The sequence below is a fragment of the Giraffa tippelskirchi genome, chromosome 4 (genome assembly GCF_054371585.1).
Source record: "Giraffa tippelskirchi isolate mGirTip1 chromosome 4, T2T-mGirTip1v1.2.pri, whole genome shotgun sequence".
Classification (NCBI taxonomy): domain Eukaryota; kingdom Metazoa; phylum Chordata; class Mammalia; order Artiodactyla; family Giraffidae; genus Giraffa; species Giraffa tippelskirchi.
In genome coordinates this window covers 98,528,235-98,546,058 of record NC_137278.1, presented here as the reverse complement: position 1 = coordinate 98,546,058, position 17,824 = coordinate 98,528,235, and the positions used below count along the sequence as shown (strand labels likewise).

Genomic DNA, 17,824 nt, shown 5'->3' with positions numbered 1-17,824 from the left:
CGGGTGGTCCCAGCCCCTCTTATAGAGCTGAAATCTGTACAGGGGCAATCTTAAAGGGGCAATCCATCAGCCAGATGCTCTGGGCGTTTTGAATCCTTGGTGGAGAGCCTGTGCCAGCGGCCATCCCAAGGTGAGGGGCCCAAGGAAAGAGGTAGGGGTGTCAGAACAGCCGTCCGGGGCCGCGGCACCCTGGGCCTTGCCCTAGGACCACAGGGCTCTGCCCTGCTCCCACAGGGTGCTGAGATGCTGGAAGCCTTCGTGCCGGGGTTTGCGCTCTCAAGTATTTGTGCTTGCATGCTCAGTTGCTCAGCTGTGTCTGATTCTTTGCTGACCCACGGACTGTAGCCCGCCAGGCTCCTCTGTCCATGGGATTCTCCAGGCAAGAATACTGAAGCAGATTGCCCTTTCCTCCTCCAGGGGATCTTTCCAACCCAGGGATCGAACCCAGGTCTCCTGAGTCTCCTGCATTGCAGGCGGATGCTTTACTGCTCAAGAGAGCCACCCTCAAGTATTTGAAATGATGCATCTAAATGGCTCACCTGCCCCCGGGGCAAGGGGGAAGTTAGGGGAGTGTGGCTCTTTGCAGAGTAAATGGGGAGGTTAAGAGCCTCCAGTGCCACCTCCCACTTTCCAAGTGGACACCAGGTGCGCACCACTTTCCAAGAGGTCGGAAATGGCTCGTCTGAATCCTCAGGCCCCCCGGGCCCTCCCCTTCATGGACATTTGTTTTTCTGAGTGTAATTCTCTCCCCGATTCCTCCTAGAAGGTGGTTCAATTGAAGCTCCGTGTTGGGGAAGAGGCAAGTGACTTATTACACCTGGTATGAATGCCAAGCGGGGGGAGGGGCAGGCGCAGGGCAGGCTGGCACAAGCACGGGGTATTTATAGCAGAGTGAGGGCGGTTTGGTCTGGTTTGGCTTGGCAGACAATTACCAAACACAGTGGTGGAATAGGTTCTTGAGAAAGCTCTGGTCATGCCCTAGAGGGATGTCCACCCACCACAGCCGGCCCCAGGGCTAGTTGGCAGGAGGGAGGGGGCTCGGCCTGTCCAGGGTCCTAAACACTCATGCACATGTGTGTGCTAAGTTGCTTCAGCAGTGTCCGACTCTCTGCGACCCTATGGACTGCAGCCCGCCAGGCTCCTCTGTCCATGTGATTCTCCGGGCAGGAATACTGGAGTGGGTTGCCATGCCCTCCTCCAGAGGATCTTCCCGACCCAGGGATTGAACTAGCATCTCCTATGTCTCCTGAATTGGCACGTGGGTTCTTTACCACTAGCACCACCTGGGAAGCCCCCTCAACAGTCAAGTCGCAAACCTACTGCTCAGAGAGGTCTCAACAAAAAGTTTGGATGGTGCTGTAACGGATGCCTTTACAGCCCAGACCTAGTCCACCATTCATCCAACAAGAGTCGTTCATGTATTGTACCAATTAGCATCACTGTCCCACCCACCCAGAACCCAGTGCTCAATGGGGGCATCAACAACACAAAATGGAGCATTGTAGACATTCCATGTAAAACTGTGCCCGGCTGGCCATGAGTTGATATTAGGTAATGTGTCAGCACAAAGAAGATCACGACCCAGATAATCATGATGGTGTGATCACTCACCTAGAGCCAGACATCCTGGAATGCAAAGTCAAGTGGGCCTTAGAAAGCATCACTACGAACAAAGCTAGTGGAGGTGATGGAATTCCAGTTGAGCTATTTCAAATCCTGAAACATGATGCTGTGAAAGTGCTGCACTCAATATGCCAGCAAATTTGGAAAACTCAGCAGTGGCCACAGGACTGGAAAAGGTCAGTTTTCATCCTAATCCCAAAGAAAGGTAATGCCAAAGAATGCTCAAACTACCGCACAATTGCACTCATCTCACACGCTAGTAAAGTAATGCTTAAAATTCTCCAAGCCAGGCTTCAGCAATATGTGAACCATGAACTTCCAGATGTTCAAGTTGGATTTAGAAAAGGCAGAGGAACCAGAGATCAAATTGCCAACATCTGCTGGATCATCGAAATAGCAAGAGAGTTCCAGAAAAACATCTATTTCTGCTTTATTGACTATGCCAAAGCCTTTGATTGTGTGGATCACAATAAACTGTGGAAAATTGTGAAAGAGATGGGAATACCAGACCACCTGACCTGCCTCTTGAGAAACCTGTATGCAGGTCAGGAAGCAACAGTTAGAATTGGACATGGAACAACAGACTGGTTCCAAATAGGAAAAGGAGTACGTGATGGCTGTATATTGTCACCCTGCTTATTTAACTTATATGCAGAGCACATCATGAGAAATGCTGGGCTGGAGGAAGCACAAGCTGGAATCAAGATTGCTGGGAGAAATATCAATAACCTCAATATGCAGATGACACCACCCTTATGGCAGAAAGTGAAGAGGAACTAAAAAGCCTCTTGATGAAAGTGAAAGAGGAGAGTCAAAAAGTTGGCTTAAAGCTCAACATTCAGAAAACTAAAATCATGGCATCTGGTCCCATCACTTCATGGGAAATGGATGGGGAAACAATGGAAACAGTGTCAGACTTTATTTTTTGGGCTCCAAAATCATTGCAAATGGTGACTGCAGCCATGAAATTAAAAGATGCTTACTCCTTGGAGGGAAAGTTATGACCAACCTAGATAGCATGTTAAAAAGCAGAGACATTACTTTGCCAACAAAGGTCCGTCTAGTCAAGGCTATGGTTTTTCCAGTAGTCATGTATGGATGTGAGAGTTGGATTGTGAAGAAGGCTGAGTGCCGAAGAATTGATGCTTTTGAACTGTGGTGTTGGAGAAGACTCTTGAGAGTCCCTTGGACTGCAAGGAGATGCAACCAGTCCATCCTAAAGGAGATCAGTCCTGGGTGTTCATTGGAAGGACTGATGTTGAAGCTGAAACTCCAATACTTTGGCCACCCCATGCGAAGAGTTGACTCATTGGAAAAGACCCGGATGCTGGGAAGGTTTGGGGGCAGGAGGAGAAGGGGACAACAGAGGATGAGATGGCTGGATGGCATCACCGACTTGAAGGACATGAGTTTGGATAAACTCCGGGAGTTGGTGATGGACAGGGAGGCCTGGCGTGCTGCGATTCATGGGGTCACAAAGAGTCAGACATGACTGAGCGACTGAACTGAATGTGTCAGGAGGGGCTTGGAGACAGACCAAAGGGACTGGGACATGTCTTGAAGAGGAGGGGCAGCAAGAGCTCTGAGTCAGGAAGGGGCAGGAGCAAATGCCAGCCGCCAGGTCAGTAAGATCCGGCTGTGCCTGGTTCTTCCCGTCGTTGCCTTGAGCTGTGAGCATGGGGACTCACACACCAATCACCCGTGGTATGATGCAAAGTTCACTGTGACCCCTCAGACCCTATGCTTCCCTCTTTAGGCTGGAGTCTGGAGTTGCCAGTCTGGTGACTTTTTAACTTCAAAAAAACAAATGCACATAATTTTCAATAATCATCAGAAGAATCTCTTTTTCTAACTAGTAAAATGCTCATTGAGCCCAGGCTATCACCAACAATGATGACAATGGAGCTTTGTACAGTGACCGGCCACGTGTATTACATTTATGGAAGAGGAAATACTTTAGTGTTTCCAAGCAAGAATATGTGGGCTTCCCAGGTGGCGCAGTGGTAAAGAAGCCACCTGCCAGTGCAAGAGACACGATTCGATCCCTGGGTCTGGAAGATGCCCTGGAGAAGGAAACAGCAACCCACTCTGGTATTCTTGCCTGGAGAATCCCACGGACAGAGGAGCCTAGTGGGCTACAGTCCGTGGGGTCACACAAGAGTAGGATATGACTGAGCATTAGGCACATGAATATATTCAGTTGGCTGATAAGTTCATTCAGGTTTTTCCGTAAGATGTAACACAAAAACCCCAATGAACTTTTTGGCTAACCCAATATGTTTAGAAGAGTCTCCTTTTGGGGTGATATATATACATATATTTCCATTTTTCCTGAGGTGTAATTGGTACTGCACATATTTAATGGACACCATTCGATAGGTTTGAACTGCTTTCGGTGGCTGTGGCCATGTGAGGAAGGGTACCAGGGAGGGGAGCACTCACCTCCCAGCGTGCTGTGTGGGCCCCAGGGGCTGCAGAGCGGGGCTATGGGCTCCTAGGCTGTGGAACGTGGCCGAGACCTCTTGCAGTGAGGGGCACCACACGTTCGTGTCCCCATCTGTCAGACCAAAGAAGGTGGGGGATTAGGGGGCAGAACAGGACAGGCCACACTGGGCACTGGCAGGGCCCACGGGGACCAGCCGCACTCCCGGGCAGAACAGGTGTTTCCTGGAGGGTGAAGCCTCCAGTGGTTTCAGACACTCGAGGGTGCTCTGGGACCCTGGACACTCACTCTCCTGTCTTCAAGCTCCGGCCACCTTGACATGAATGGGCTTGGGAAGGATGGCACCTTCAGCAGCTCCATCAGCTGCCCTGAGTGGAGCCAGGTGCTGAGTCCCCAACCAGAGGCCTCCAAACCACAAGACTCAGGAGACACGAGGCTCCCCAGCCCTGCACTCTCCGCCACCGAGGCCCAAGTCCAGCTTGGCACCTACTACAGTCTCAGTAGTGTCCTTGGGGCAACGTCTGGCGTTCCCAGGTCCACTGATCCTGCCAGAGGGCCTCCTCACAGTCCTGGAAGTGTTTTCTCAGCAAGCTCGAGCTTTTAGGACCATTCTCTCTTAATAGGACAGGAGCGATCATCTGACCTCCTCAACAAAGGGGAAATACCTTATGGACTAGAGGGCCTTTCCTCCTTCAGACTGTTTAAGGATATTTTCCGAACTAGCAGAATAGAGAAGCAGAAGGCGACATGGTGGAGTGTGTTTCCCACGCTGGCTGCACCTCGGTGGCCCCAGCCCCACGCTGGCCCCTCCCTCTCCCTCCTCCACATCCTCTTATCTGCTGGTCTGCTCGCTGCTTGTCTGCTTGTCTGCGTCTCCCCATTAGAATGTAAATCCTGTGAGGACAGGGGCCAGGTCCACGCTGTTCCTCCCTGCACACTCAGAGTGGCCGGTGTGTGGAGGAAGCTGGATGGACGGAAGAATGGAGAGATGATGGAATGAATGAACGCATCCTACATAAACCTGACCAAGCAGCACACGACTAAGAGGGAAACTGGCAACAAGCACAGGACAGGCTGGCAGTGTTTGAGAACACAAACGAAGGGTCTGATGGAGGGTGAGGTGCAGGAATCCAGAACCAAGAGCAGCGCCAGCTTGAATCTCCACCATTCTGGAGGGCAAGCCTTCCCTCCTAAGGGCACCCCTTGATGGACCCCACTGTGTGTAGGAACCATGCCAGCTGCCAATGACTAAAAGGTGACCCAGTAGATCCCTTGACCTCAGGTAGCTTGTGGTCTAGGAGGTGGAGAAGCCAGGTGTATAAATCAATACAAGAGAGTGTGTTGCCGTAAAACCCAGAGCTGGTGAAAGGTGGGGAACCTGCTCAGGTGAGAGAGACTTAACTGGGGGCTGGGGCAGGGGGCAGACAGCACAGGTACTAGGAAACGAAGCCCATGCCTAGGCAAGGAATGGAAGTGGCAGAGAGCATGAAAGAGCATGGCGCATCTAGCCAGAAACAGGGCACTGAGATGTCTTGGCCACGGCCCTGCGTGGCAGCCAGCTGAGGGTCTGAGTCCCAGCCAGGGACGTGCCTTTGGGGATGGTGGCATTGAGTGTGTCTCTCTGGAAACATATATCGGTTGAGACTCACCCAACAGGTAATGAGACTCTGGGAGGAGCAAAAATGTCCTTGTTTTTTTCCTCTTGGGCAACTTAACAAGTCAGAGAAAGGTAATAATACCCCTTGCCCAAGTCGCAAACAAGCTGGGAAGAATGAAGGCTGCAAAACACAATGAGAGAGTGCTGTCTGCCGAGCAGAGCCCGAGCCGGGGGAAGTGGGTGGGAGGGGGGCTGTGTGGGAGGCCGGTGACCTTGCCAGGGAGAGGAGGACCATGTGGCAAGAGAATCGGTCAGGGCGAGGCCCCAGGAGGCCCGGCTGGGTGGCCACATCCTGCCCCTGCAGCCTCTGAGCCCCCTCCCCATGGCGGCCCCCACAGGTGCCTCTGCTCCTGAAAACCCTTGGACGGCATTGCAGACCCCGCTGGCCTGGGGCCCAGTCAGGCCTCACCCTTCTCCTTGTGTCTGCCCGGCCGTTTACTGCATCACTCCCCCTGGGCTGAGGTGCCAGGAGAAGTTCCAGGGAAAGGGGTCTGGGTGGCCCCGGGATAAACCGGTCCCCGTCAAACTGACAGCCCAGGAAGTTGGTTAAGTGACAACAGGCCCCACGGAGCCCGTAATTAATGCTGCCTGTAAGTAGGCCAGGCACTCAGCTTTTCCCGAGCACTGTGCGTCCCCAGTGAGGGTTTTCTGGAGAGCTGACACAGAAGAAAAGTCTCAAGAACTCGGTTTCTGTACGCCCACAGCGCGGTCATCTGAGGTGACCCCCTGGGGGAGCACCGGGGCCCTGGGCTGATTCCAATGCCAGCCCCAACAGCCAGCGCATCTGGGCTCGGTTGAGAGGCTGAGTCTGAAAGCTCTCCTGGGACAGAGCGAAGGCTGGGGGGGAGGGGGTGGGGAAAGGAGGCCCAGGCCGGAAATAAAAGTGACTTTTCCACCTGCGCCTCAGAAGCCTCTTGACTTCACGTAACCACTCTTCTTCTGGCTCCGTTTGTGCACAATGGGAATACCACGCACATCCCCACGACCCCCTCAGTCCTCCGAGTTCCAGCCCCTCTGCCGGGGCTTCCTCGTCCCTTCCTCACACCTGCCAGGTCCCACCCAGGGCCTCAGGGGAGCAGGGTCTGCAGACATCTGTCCTTGTTCATGCCCCCCCGCTCCGCCCCAAATCAAGCTGCTAATTTGCGTTCTGGGTGTTGCCGTGGGGAGACCCAAGTGCCATCATCTGATGGGGTCCCAATTTTCTGACATAGAGACCCCACAGGGCCACAGCAGGGGAGCCCCCATCAGCCTTAAATGGGAGTGCTGATTCTCAAAGGAACGTGAGCTACTGACCCATCACACACCCAATCATTGGGCTCGTGACATTTTTTTTTATTGTTGTTTAGTCACTAAGTCATGTCTGACTCTTTGCAACCCATGGACTGCAGCCTGCCAGCCTCTTCTGTCTATGAGATTCTCCAGGCAAGAATACTGGAGTGGGTTGCCCTTTCCTCCTCCAGGGGATCTTCCCCACACAGGGATCGAACCCGTATCTCCTGCACTGCAGGTGGATTCTTTACCGATGAGCCATCAGGGAAAGGGAGGCTTAAAACCTTACTGTTTTTCATCCTCCTAACTCAGATTACTTAACTTCCTTCAGCACTTTTGTATTTAAATTTAAACTTGCTCTGCACGGGCTTTAGCCAATCAGCTCTAGCCTTAGTCACATAAAATTGTTATTCAGAAGACTTCCCTGGCAGTCTAGTGACTAAGACGCTGAACTCCCCATGCAGGGGGCCCAGGTTCAATCCCTGGTCAGGGAACTGTATCCCACATGTTGCTACTATGAGTTCATGTGTGGCAACTAAAGATCCCACATGCAGCAACGAAGACCAAGATCCCAGAAGCCACAACTAAGACTCAGTGCAGCTAAAAAAAAAAAAAAAATTGTTATTTAGTCAGCAAACAGTAAGAGAACACCAGGTGACTGAAGTTCTAGTCTCGTGGAGCTGAAGGTTTGGTGAGGAAACAGGCCATGCGCATGAAGGCTAAACACGCCACACCAGGTGTAAATGGTGTGGAAGGTGGGGGGGTGGGTGTCAGCGTGACGCAGAGTGATGTAATGGTCTGAAGGAAGAGCCTGCAGAACCCTGGGGCCAGCCAGGAGCCCATGGTGCTGGAGCTGGTGCCAGGCCCAGGGGTGGGTCAGGGTTAGGGCGAGGTGGGGACAGGCAGGCATGGGAGGGGAGGGGACGTGCCTGTCCCTGGTGGGGCCAGGACAAAGGGCAAAGGGGATGTTACCAGAGGAATCTGCCGTGTATGTGGTATAAACACAAAATCCTGTCAAGTCCACATTTCACTGCCTTCAGGGCCCACCACAGAGGACCACGCCCCAGGGCCTTGAGGAACCCCAGCCAGACCCAGGCCACTCACTGCTGCTGTTCCGGCCTCTCACACCCGTCTCCCCTCCAGACCTGCTCTGCTCTGGTCTCCTTCCTGTTCCTCCTCGGCTCTGCAACCCACACTGCCGGCCCCTTTGCTGTCCCTCTTCTCACCACACCTCTGGGGCTCAGGCCCTCTCCGTGGTGCCCTATGGCCTCCCTGCATGTAACACAGCCTGTACCCGCCCCTCCACACCCCCACCACACACACATACACCCACCCATCCACTCACCACACACACACTCACGCCCATCCACACACACAGCACATACTGCATAGACACACACCACTCGTACACCCCCCCACCACACACATATACACCCCTCCATCCACTCACCACACCCCCACACACACATCTCCCCACACATTTATTTACTTATACCCATCTATTTACTTATCACAAACACACACATCCCACCCCCCCCACACCACTCACACATCTCCACACACATGTATACACACCACTTATTCACACACACATCCCACAACACACACACACACACACACACACACACACAGGGGCTCATACATCCCCCCACACACGCTACTCACACATCCCCACACACATGTATACCCATCTGTTCACTTATCACACATACATATTCCCCGACACACACCACACCACTCACACATCTCCACACACATGTACACACACCACTTACTCACACACACACACACACACACACACACACACACAGGGGCTCAGTCAGCTCCTGGTCCATTGACCCACGAGCTGAGGGTGTGTGTGGGGTGCATGAGGCCGTCCCCAGGCCACCTCTCCTCCCTGCTGCCCTCTGTAACTCACACCACTCTCGCTGTCATGTAACATTATCGAGGCTTCCAGGCCCATGTGTAGGACAGACCTGCTTTGTGCCAAACCACCGAACCCCTGGTATCTGCTAGAATTAGGTTCAGCTGCAAATAACAAAGAGCTCCAAAACAAAACAAAAAACCCACCTGGGCTTAACAAAACTAGAGCTTCATTTCTTTCTGATGGAAGAGAAGTTTGGAGGTGGGTGGCCCACACTGTGCGGGGACCTGACTGATGTGTGGGATCTTCAATGGCTTTGCTGCTTTGTCATACTCTACAAGTGCCTCTTCTCGGGACCACCTGGTGGCCCAGGATGGCTGCCAGAAGCCAGCCATTGCATCTCACCTCTAGGCAACCACTTCCTCCCTTTGCCACTTCAGTATGCATCTCTGGGTTGTCTGTAAAGATGCCAGGCCCCCTCAGTGTGAGTCAGGAAGGCAGCTGCAAACTGCCCTCTTAAGTTTCAAAAGCAAGAATTTGAGACGGATTCAGACTCAAACAAAGAGCTTCCCAGTAACATCCCTGAATGCATGGCCCACCACTTCTCTCTACCTTTGGATTCCTGAACCTGTTATTTTGGGAATGGTCCTGAGGTCTAGAACGAAATGAAGGAGAAGACACCAAATGCTGGTGAGCATGTGGAGCAACAGGAACTCTCAGTTGCTGCTGATGGGAACGCAAGATGGTATGACCGATTCAGAGGACAGTCTGGCAGTGTCTTACAAAATGAAACATACTCTTACCATACCACTCAGCAACCGTGCTTCTTGCTATGTATCCACATGAACTTAGAAACTGCACGTGAATAAAGCTGCAGCTTTATTCATAACCGTCAAAAGTTATGACACACCAAAGACACCAAAATGTCCTTCAATAGGCGAATAAACTATATCCAGACAATGGAAAACCATTGAGCAATAAAAAAATAAACAATCAAGCTATGAAAAGACATGGAAAAACGTCCAATGGATATTGCTACGAGAAACAAGCCAGTCTGAAAAGGCTACATGCTGTATGATTCCAACTATATGATATTCTGCAAAAGGCAAACTATAGAGATGGTAAAAAGATCAGGGATTACCAGGGGTAGGGAGGGAGGGAGGAGCACAGAGAATTTTTAGAGTGAAACTAATCTATATGATGGGGCTTCCCCAGTGGTGCTAGTGGTGAAGAACCCACCTGCCAATGCAGGAGATGCAAGAGACATGGGCTTGATCCCTGGGTCAGGACGATCCCCTGGAGGAGGATATGGCAGCCCACTCCAGTATTCTTGCCTGGAGAATTCCATGGACAGAGGAGCCTGGTGGGCTACAGCACATAGGGTTGCACAGAGTCGGACATGACTGAAGTGACTGAACACGCAAGCATTCTGTGCGATAGAGACATGGTAATGATGGATTCAGGCCATAAACTGCACAACAGAGTGCGAACCTTAGTTTAAACAATGAATCTCCATTAATAACAATGGCTCAGTAGAGACTTCCCTGGTGATCCAGAGGCTAAGACTCTGTGCTCCCAATGCAAGCAGATTCTTCACCATCTGAGCCACCAGGGAAGCCTACTGAGCCAAGTAAAGAAGTACATTGTTTTAAAGTTCTCTCATTTATTAAAAAAAATAACAATGGATCAATAATGGATCAAATTATACTGCGCTAATGCAAGATGTTACTAAAAGAAACTGGGGTGGGGGGATAGAGGGGAACTCTGTAATTTCCCATCAGTTTTTCTGTAAGCCTAGAACTACTCTAAGGGCTTCCCAGGTGGCTTAGTGGTAAAGAATCTGCCTGCAATGCAGGAAATGTGGGTTTGATCCCTGGGTCAGGAAGATCTCCTGAAGGAGGGCATGGCAACCCACTCCAATATTCTTGACTAGAAAATCCCACGGACAGAGGAGCCTGGCGGGCTACAGTCCATGGGGCTGCAAAAGAGCTGGATGTGACTTAGCAACTAAACAACAACTACTCTAAAAAATGAACAAAACAACACAAAGAACTCTAAAAAAAAAAAAAAAACAAGAGAGGAAAAGGTCTCCCCACACAGCACTTTGAGCAGTAGAGCCCGATGGTCTGAGGGACAGCGGTGTGTTCTGGATTGGGGCCCCGCTGAGAATCTAATACAGTGCTTCCTGGACTTGTCTGCAGAGTCTGGAATCAGGGAGCAGCTTCAAAAGTTGCTGCTGCCTGTGTCCCACCCCCCAGTGACTGTGGTTTAATTAGCATGGGTGTGGCTTGGACGGTAGAATTTTTAAGAATTCTCAAGTGATTCTAATACCAGCCAAGTTCAGGAACCACTGAGCTAAGAAGAGCTGTGGCACCGTGGGGGCCCATCCTCACCTGCTCTGGCAGATAGTGTGGGCGGGGTAGGGGAGGAATCAAGGGAAGGCAGCCCCAGCTCCACATCACACCCAGGGCTCCCATCTTTGCACCCAAGCCAGCTGCCTGTGGCATCATCTGCTGCTGCTGCTGCTGCTAAGTCGCGTCAGTCGTGTCCGACTCTGTGCGACCCCATAGACAGCAGCTCACCAGGCTCTGCCGTCCCTGGGATTCTCCAGGCAAGAATACTGGAGTGGGTTGCCATTTCCTCCTCCAGTGCATGAAAGTGAAAAGTGAAAGTGAAGTCGCTCAGTCGTGTCCAACTCTTAGCGACCCCCTGGACTGCAACCTACCAGGCTCCTCCGTCCATGGGGTTTCCCAGGCAAGAGTACTGGAGTAGGGTGCCCTTGCCTTCTCCGATGTGGCATCATCTAGGGAGGTTTTAAGGTACCTGAGCCCAGGATGCATCCAGACCAGGATCAGAGGACGGGACCCTGGCCCCATACTTTGTAAAGCTCAAGCACAGCTAAGAACTGCAGCGGCCAGAAGCTGAGTCCTGGGGGAGCTGCTGACATCCTCCGATCAGGGTCTGAAGCCAGACGTTCAGGTGTGCTCACCACACGTAACTCATCTGAGTCTATTCCCCTCCTTTAAAAAGGTGGGTTGAGAGTCTCAGCAGCTAATGCAGCAGGATGAGCCCCTCTGATGCGTGGCCTCTCTGCTCCATCAACAGGCTTGCACACTTGGCCAAAGTGCTCCCAGCTGGCACCTCCTCAGCCTGGCTGTGCATCACAGCCACCTGCGAGCTGAAGAAAATCCTGTGCCAGGTACTGTGATACGTGTGTTCTGGGAGCAAAACCACCTGAGTCCAGCAGCTCCTGAAGCAGCTCCTATGAGCCGGCTGTACAGGTGGTGGGTCAGAATCAAAGGTCTGGGGACCAGGAAGATGCTGGCTGAGTGAGGGTAGAGTGCACATGCAATCCAGTCCCCACGGGGCCAGCAGACCCGTGTCCCAACCTTGGAGGAGCAGACAGGCAGCTCGTTCCAACCACTGACCTCATGGGATGAGAGAAGCTGGCGTGAGGGGATGCAGATGTCTGCTGTGGGCAACACACATGGTCCCTGAGATGCATCCACTCATTCAATGGGTCTAGTCCACGTCCTACCGTGTGCTCAGCTCTCAGACCTGCCAGGAACGCAAGTGAAGGCTAAAACAAAAACAAGCGAAGACACGGTCCCTGAGCTCTGGGGCTCACAGCCCATTGCGGGAAATGATATGAATCAAACAATCCACACATCAGCTATAGGCAGAGCCAGGAAGACTGGGAAAGGAGTGTGAGAGTAGAGGAAGGGAGGTGAGGGCAGGGGCAGCACAGCCTGCCCTGAGGAGGCAATGTCAGGAGGTAATGTCAGAGAGGTGGAGTGAAAGAGGCAAAAGCCAGGGGACTGCTGGGAGGTGGGAAGAGAATCTGGGCGGAGAAACTCACACGTGCAAAGGCCCTGTAGCAGGAGGACAAATGGGGAGACAGAAGGGCAGCGAGGCTGGAGCACAGATAGTGAAACAGAGAAAAAGATAAAATGAGCTGGATCGGGGGTCAGGCTAACCACACAGGAGACTGTGCACTTCATACAAAGACTGTGAAGCTCAGTCTTTCCAGCCTCCTGAAAGTGAAAGTGTTAGTTGCTCAGTCAAGTTTGACTCTTTGTGACCCCATAGACTGTAGCTCACCAGGCTCCCCTGTCCATGGAGTTCTCCAGGTAAGAATACTGGAGTGAGGTGCCACTCCCTTCTCCAGGGGATCCTCCTGACCCAGGGATTGAACCTGAGTCTGCTGCATTGCGGGAAGATTCTTTACCATCTGTGCCCCCAGGAAGCCCCTTCCAGCCACCTGACTACCTGTAAAATGGGAAAATGACAGGATCTACTTGTTGGATGGTTGTGGTGACTGAATGAGACAGGCAGAGCCTGGGGCTCAGGGGCTGGCATGAGCTCTCTAGAAAAGTTAGCTCTTATTCTTAATGAAATCACGTTTATCATCACAACACACAATAATATGTTTCAAAAACGAGGCTCAGTTATGAAGCTGAATTACTATTATTGTTGCATTCCAACTGGAGACTCTGGAGGGGCTGTGCTGAGCCAATGACAGTTTCAAGGGAGCCGGGGAGTCGGGGGCGGACCTCCTGGGTGGTCCTCAAAATGTCTTCCTGCCTATTTGGGTCTACATGATACTCCTGCAGCACCATCAGGGTTAGGATGGAGATTGAGTGCAGCTGGGCTGACAGAACTGGATCCCTAGGGCCTTCCCTGGTGGCCCAGTGGTTAAGACTTCACCTTCAAATACAGGGAGGTGTGGGTTCAATCCCTGGTCGGTGAGCTAAGATCACACATGCCTCCTGGCTAAAAAACCAAATTATAAAACAGAAGCAATATTGTAACAAATTGAATAAAACTTTAAAAAAAGGGTCCACATTAAAAAAAAAAAAAAGTCTTTAAAAAAGAACTGGATCCTGGCCTGTCTCTCTGGGCCCAGGGACAGGGGCAGCTGCCCTGAGAAGTTCAGGAGTAGATGGCACCCACATACCAATGCAGAGCAGGCCCTGGACTCAGTACAGAAGTGCTCCTCCCTGTGTGTGTGATCCATGAGTAACAAGGCTGTGGGGAGCCCCAAGGGGCAGCTGTCCACAGGCTGGGCCTCCACTCAGCTCCAGGAGGCTCTGAATGGACTGCTTCCCCACCCCACCCCACCCCGCCAGCCCCGCACCTGGAGACTTCCCAGCCCACCGTGGTCGGCAGAGCAGGTGAGGTGAGCACAACTCCTCATAAGGCAGCGAAGAGCAGACAGTGTCAACTGGATCTAGAGATCAAGAGATTTCTGACTGCTTAAAAACCATGTAAGAAAAAAACAGAAATCATGTGAGAAAACAGAGAAAAGAAAAACAAAACCCAGCCATCCAAGAATAGGGTGAGAGATGAATGGCCAAAATAAAAAACTACAGAAATTAAGAGGAAGTACAGAGAGTATTGAGAACATTTGTGCTGCTTAGTTCCTTCGGTTTATCTAATGATCTCTGATTCATAAAGAAATACATTAAAAATTTTTTTATTTTGGCTGTGCTGCACAGCATGTGGGATCTTAGTTCCTCACCATGGACTGAACCCCTGCATTGGCAGCTTGGAGTCTCAACCACTGGATGGCCAGGGAACTTCCTATATTTTGTTTTGATACTAGCTATCATTCTGAATGTCCACTGTACACCAGGTGCTTCACATATGTAATTTCTTATTGTTCAGTCGCTAAGTTGTATCTGACTCTTTGTGACCCCATGGACTGCAGCACGCCAGGCTTCCCTGTCCTTTACTATCTCCTGGAATTTGCTCAAATTCATGTTCATTAAGTTGGTGATGCCATCCAACCATCTTGGCCTCTGTCACCCCCTTCTCCTCCCGCCTTCAATCTTCCCCAGCATCAGCGTCTTTTCCAATGAGTTGGCTCTTTGCATCAGGTGGCCAAAGTACTGTAGCTTCAGCTTCAGCATCAGTCCTTCCAGTGACTATTCAGGGTTGATTTCCTTTAGGATGGACTGCTTTCATCTCCTTGCTGTCCAAGGGACTCTCCAGTACCACACTACTAACACTGAATATAACGCTCAGTGCTCAACAGCTGCCCCTCAGGTGAGAACTTGGTACCTGACTGCTGAACTGCACCTGGGTCCTGAGGCAGCCTGGACCTGCTGCATGGTTTTCCCCACCCAAAGCCCAAAGAAGGATATACAAAGGGGATGGCAACTGATATACAGATGGAAACTGATGCAATGCAAAGATCATCAGGCTATAGGGAAATGCAAATTAAACTGCAATGAGATACCACTACATAGCTCTTAAAAAGACTGACTAAACCAAGTGGTGGGGAAGACGTGGAGCAACTGGAGCACGGCTGGTGGGAAACTGTACGACAGCTTTAGAGAAAAAGCAGCACTGTCTTAACAGCTTAAACACACATCTACCATATGACCCAGCCTATTTATGCATAGATGTTTACCCTAAGGGTCCACCCAAAGACTTACATAAGAACATTTATATCGACTTTAATAGCTCCCAAACTGAAAGTAACCAGTATGTCCACTAAGAGGTGACTGGAAGAACACACTGTGGTGCTGCCCCACAAAGGAACACCACAAAGCTATTGACTGGAATAAACTACTGACACACACAATGGTGTTGGTGAATTTCAAAGTAATTGAGAGAAGCAAGACAAAAAAAAAAAGAGTACCTACTGCATGGTCCCATTTATATAAAACTATAGAAAATGCCTGGAGAATCCCACGGACAGAGGAGCCTGGAGGGCTATGGTCCAGGGGTCCCAGAGAGTCGGACACGACGGAAGCGACTTAGCACACATGCAGGTGTAGGAAATGCAAGCTAGCCTGGAGTAACAGAAAGTAAATTGATAGTTTCCTAGGTATAAAAGGGGAGAGGGATGGAACCAGAAAGCTTGAGGGCCCGGGACAATGGACATTATTATTTTGATCATGGTGAGAGTTTTATGGGTCTATGTTCGTGTTTTGTGTGTAAGTGGTATACGCTGAATGCATATAGGTTAAGGTATGTCAATTATGCCTCAACAAAACTGTTTTTAAAAAGATGAGCTAAAATGTAACTCTAAGTGTTGATGTTTTCTTTTTACCCCCGGGGGGGTGTGTGGCTGTTTCATCTCCCTCCACTCTGGAGAAGACCCCACCTGACGTGTGCCGTGTGGCCTGTGGCCTCTCCTGATCCGGGAAAGAGCGGGGAAACTCTTAAAAGAGTAACTCTCCACGGGAGGCAACTGCAGGTAAATGTCAACATGACAGAAGAAAGATGGTGTAATAAACCCGTAAATACAAGAACACACACTAAGTGGATTGTGCATTAATTCCACTCCTGAAAATCATTACAAGAAGCTGTTGATTATGAGGAGAGGAGGGAGCTGTGGGGAATGGGTGGAGAGCTGGAGTTTGCTTTTCAAGTATCTTTCTCTTGCCCTATTTGAATGTTCTGCGCTTGATGCGTAGAGTACTTCTGAGAAAATAAAAACAGGTTCTGTGGCTACTGAGATATTGGTCATCTTTTGGTGTTATTCTTTTTTTTTTTTAATCATTTATTTAGCTGAGCTGGGTCTTAGTTACAGCACTCGGAGTCTTCTGATCTTCGTCAGGGCATTTGAGATCTTCAGTGGCGGCATGCGAATTCTTAGTTGGGTCATGTGGGATTTAGTTATTCGACCAGGGATTGAACCCAGGGCCCCCTGTATTGGGAGTGCTGCGGAGTCTTAGCCACTGGACCACCAGGGAAGTCCCTGTTATTTTTCTTATAAGAAGTAATCCTATAGATATTATCTGGGAGGCAGAAAGAAAGGGTTGAAAAGGAGGAAGGAGAGAGGATGCAAGCAATGACAGAAAAGAAAGTCACCCACAAAATGGGGCTCGTCCAAGAGAGCCCCCAAGTTCCAGTGACTACGATCCTGGAGCTCTGGGGACAAAGGGAAAAAGCATGGTGATCAAGGGAGGCAGGACAAAGCTTCCGAAGATACTGCTCATGAAAACAAAACAAATTTGTTCTGAAAGCTAAATGTCACACCCACTTAAAAAAATATCCAAAGAATGTCCTGGCCAGGGTCGCTTTATTTTGATATATTCTCTCCCTCCTACACAGCTATCATAGAAGCTGGCAGGGAATGGAATGAGTAGGTCAGAATGAACCACACCGTCTTGAAAACTAATGGGAAAGAAGCTACACGTGTTTTACTTCTTGTCCAGTGTTTTGATCTCACTGACGGAGCTCCTCTTCTCCAGGCATTGCTGCCTACTCAGTGTGATTTGCCCTGGGTTACTGGCCAGTCCTACATGGGCACGGCTGAAGCATGTTTGTTAAAGAAACATGAGGTCATTTCTCATAAGCAATTAGTTGCACAAGAATATGTTTGCTTTCAAAATCAAACTGCCATTAAAAAAAAAACTGTTAGTGTTAATAAACGAGTTCAGCAAGGTTGCAGGATATAAGGTCAATACAGAAATACTCTGTTGTATTTCTACCCACTAGCAAGGAATGATCTGAAAAGAAAATGAAGAAAAAAGTCCCACTGATGATAATATCAAAAAGAAGAAAATAGTAGGAATAAATTTAACAAAAAAAAAGTGCAAGACTTGTATACCAAAAATTACAACACATTCTTAAAAAGAAATGAAAGAAGATCTAAAGAAATGGAGAGATAGCCCATGTTCATAGATTACAAGACTCAATATTATTAAGATGGTAGTAACTCTCAAAGTCATTTATAGATTCAACACAATCACTACGGAAAACCCAGCTGTCATTTTTGGCAGAGGTTGACTGGCCAATCCTAAAATTAATATGGAAATACAAGTGACCCAGAATAGCTAAAATGATTTTGAAAAGAGTGAAGCTGGAGAACTCACACTTCCCAATTTCAAAACTGACTACAAGCTATGAAGGAGGAGAAGGGGAAGACAGAGGATGAGGTGGTTGGATGGCATCACCGACTCAATGGACATGAGTTTGAGCAAGCTCCAGGAGTTGGTGATGGACAGGGAAT

General features: G+C 50.1%; 1 protein-coding gene across 15 annotated transcripts in view; it reads right to left on the bottom strand.

Annotated features, from left to right (window-relative positions):
- FAM178B (family with sequence similarity 178 member B) overlaps window positions 1-17,824 on the bottom strand; it is a 106,043-nt gene that overhangs the window by 48,872 nt on the left and 39,347 nt on the right. For all 15 annotated transcript variants that reach the window (XM_081484589.1, XM_081484593.1, XM_081484594.1 and 12 more), the window contains one exon: window positions 4,066-4,180. In XM_081484589.1, coding sequence (XP_081340715.1) covers window positions 4,066-4,180 — 115 coding nt within the window. The remainder of the gene's footprint in view (window positions 1-4,065; window positions 4,181-17,824) is intronic.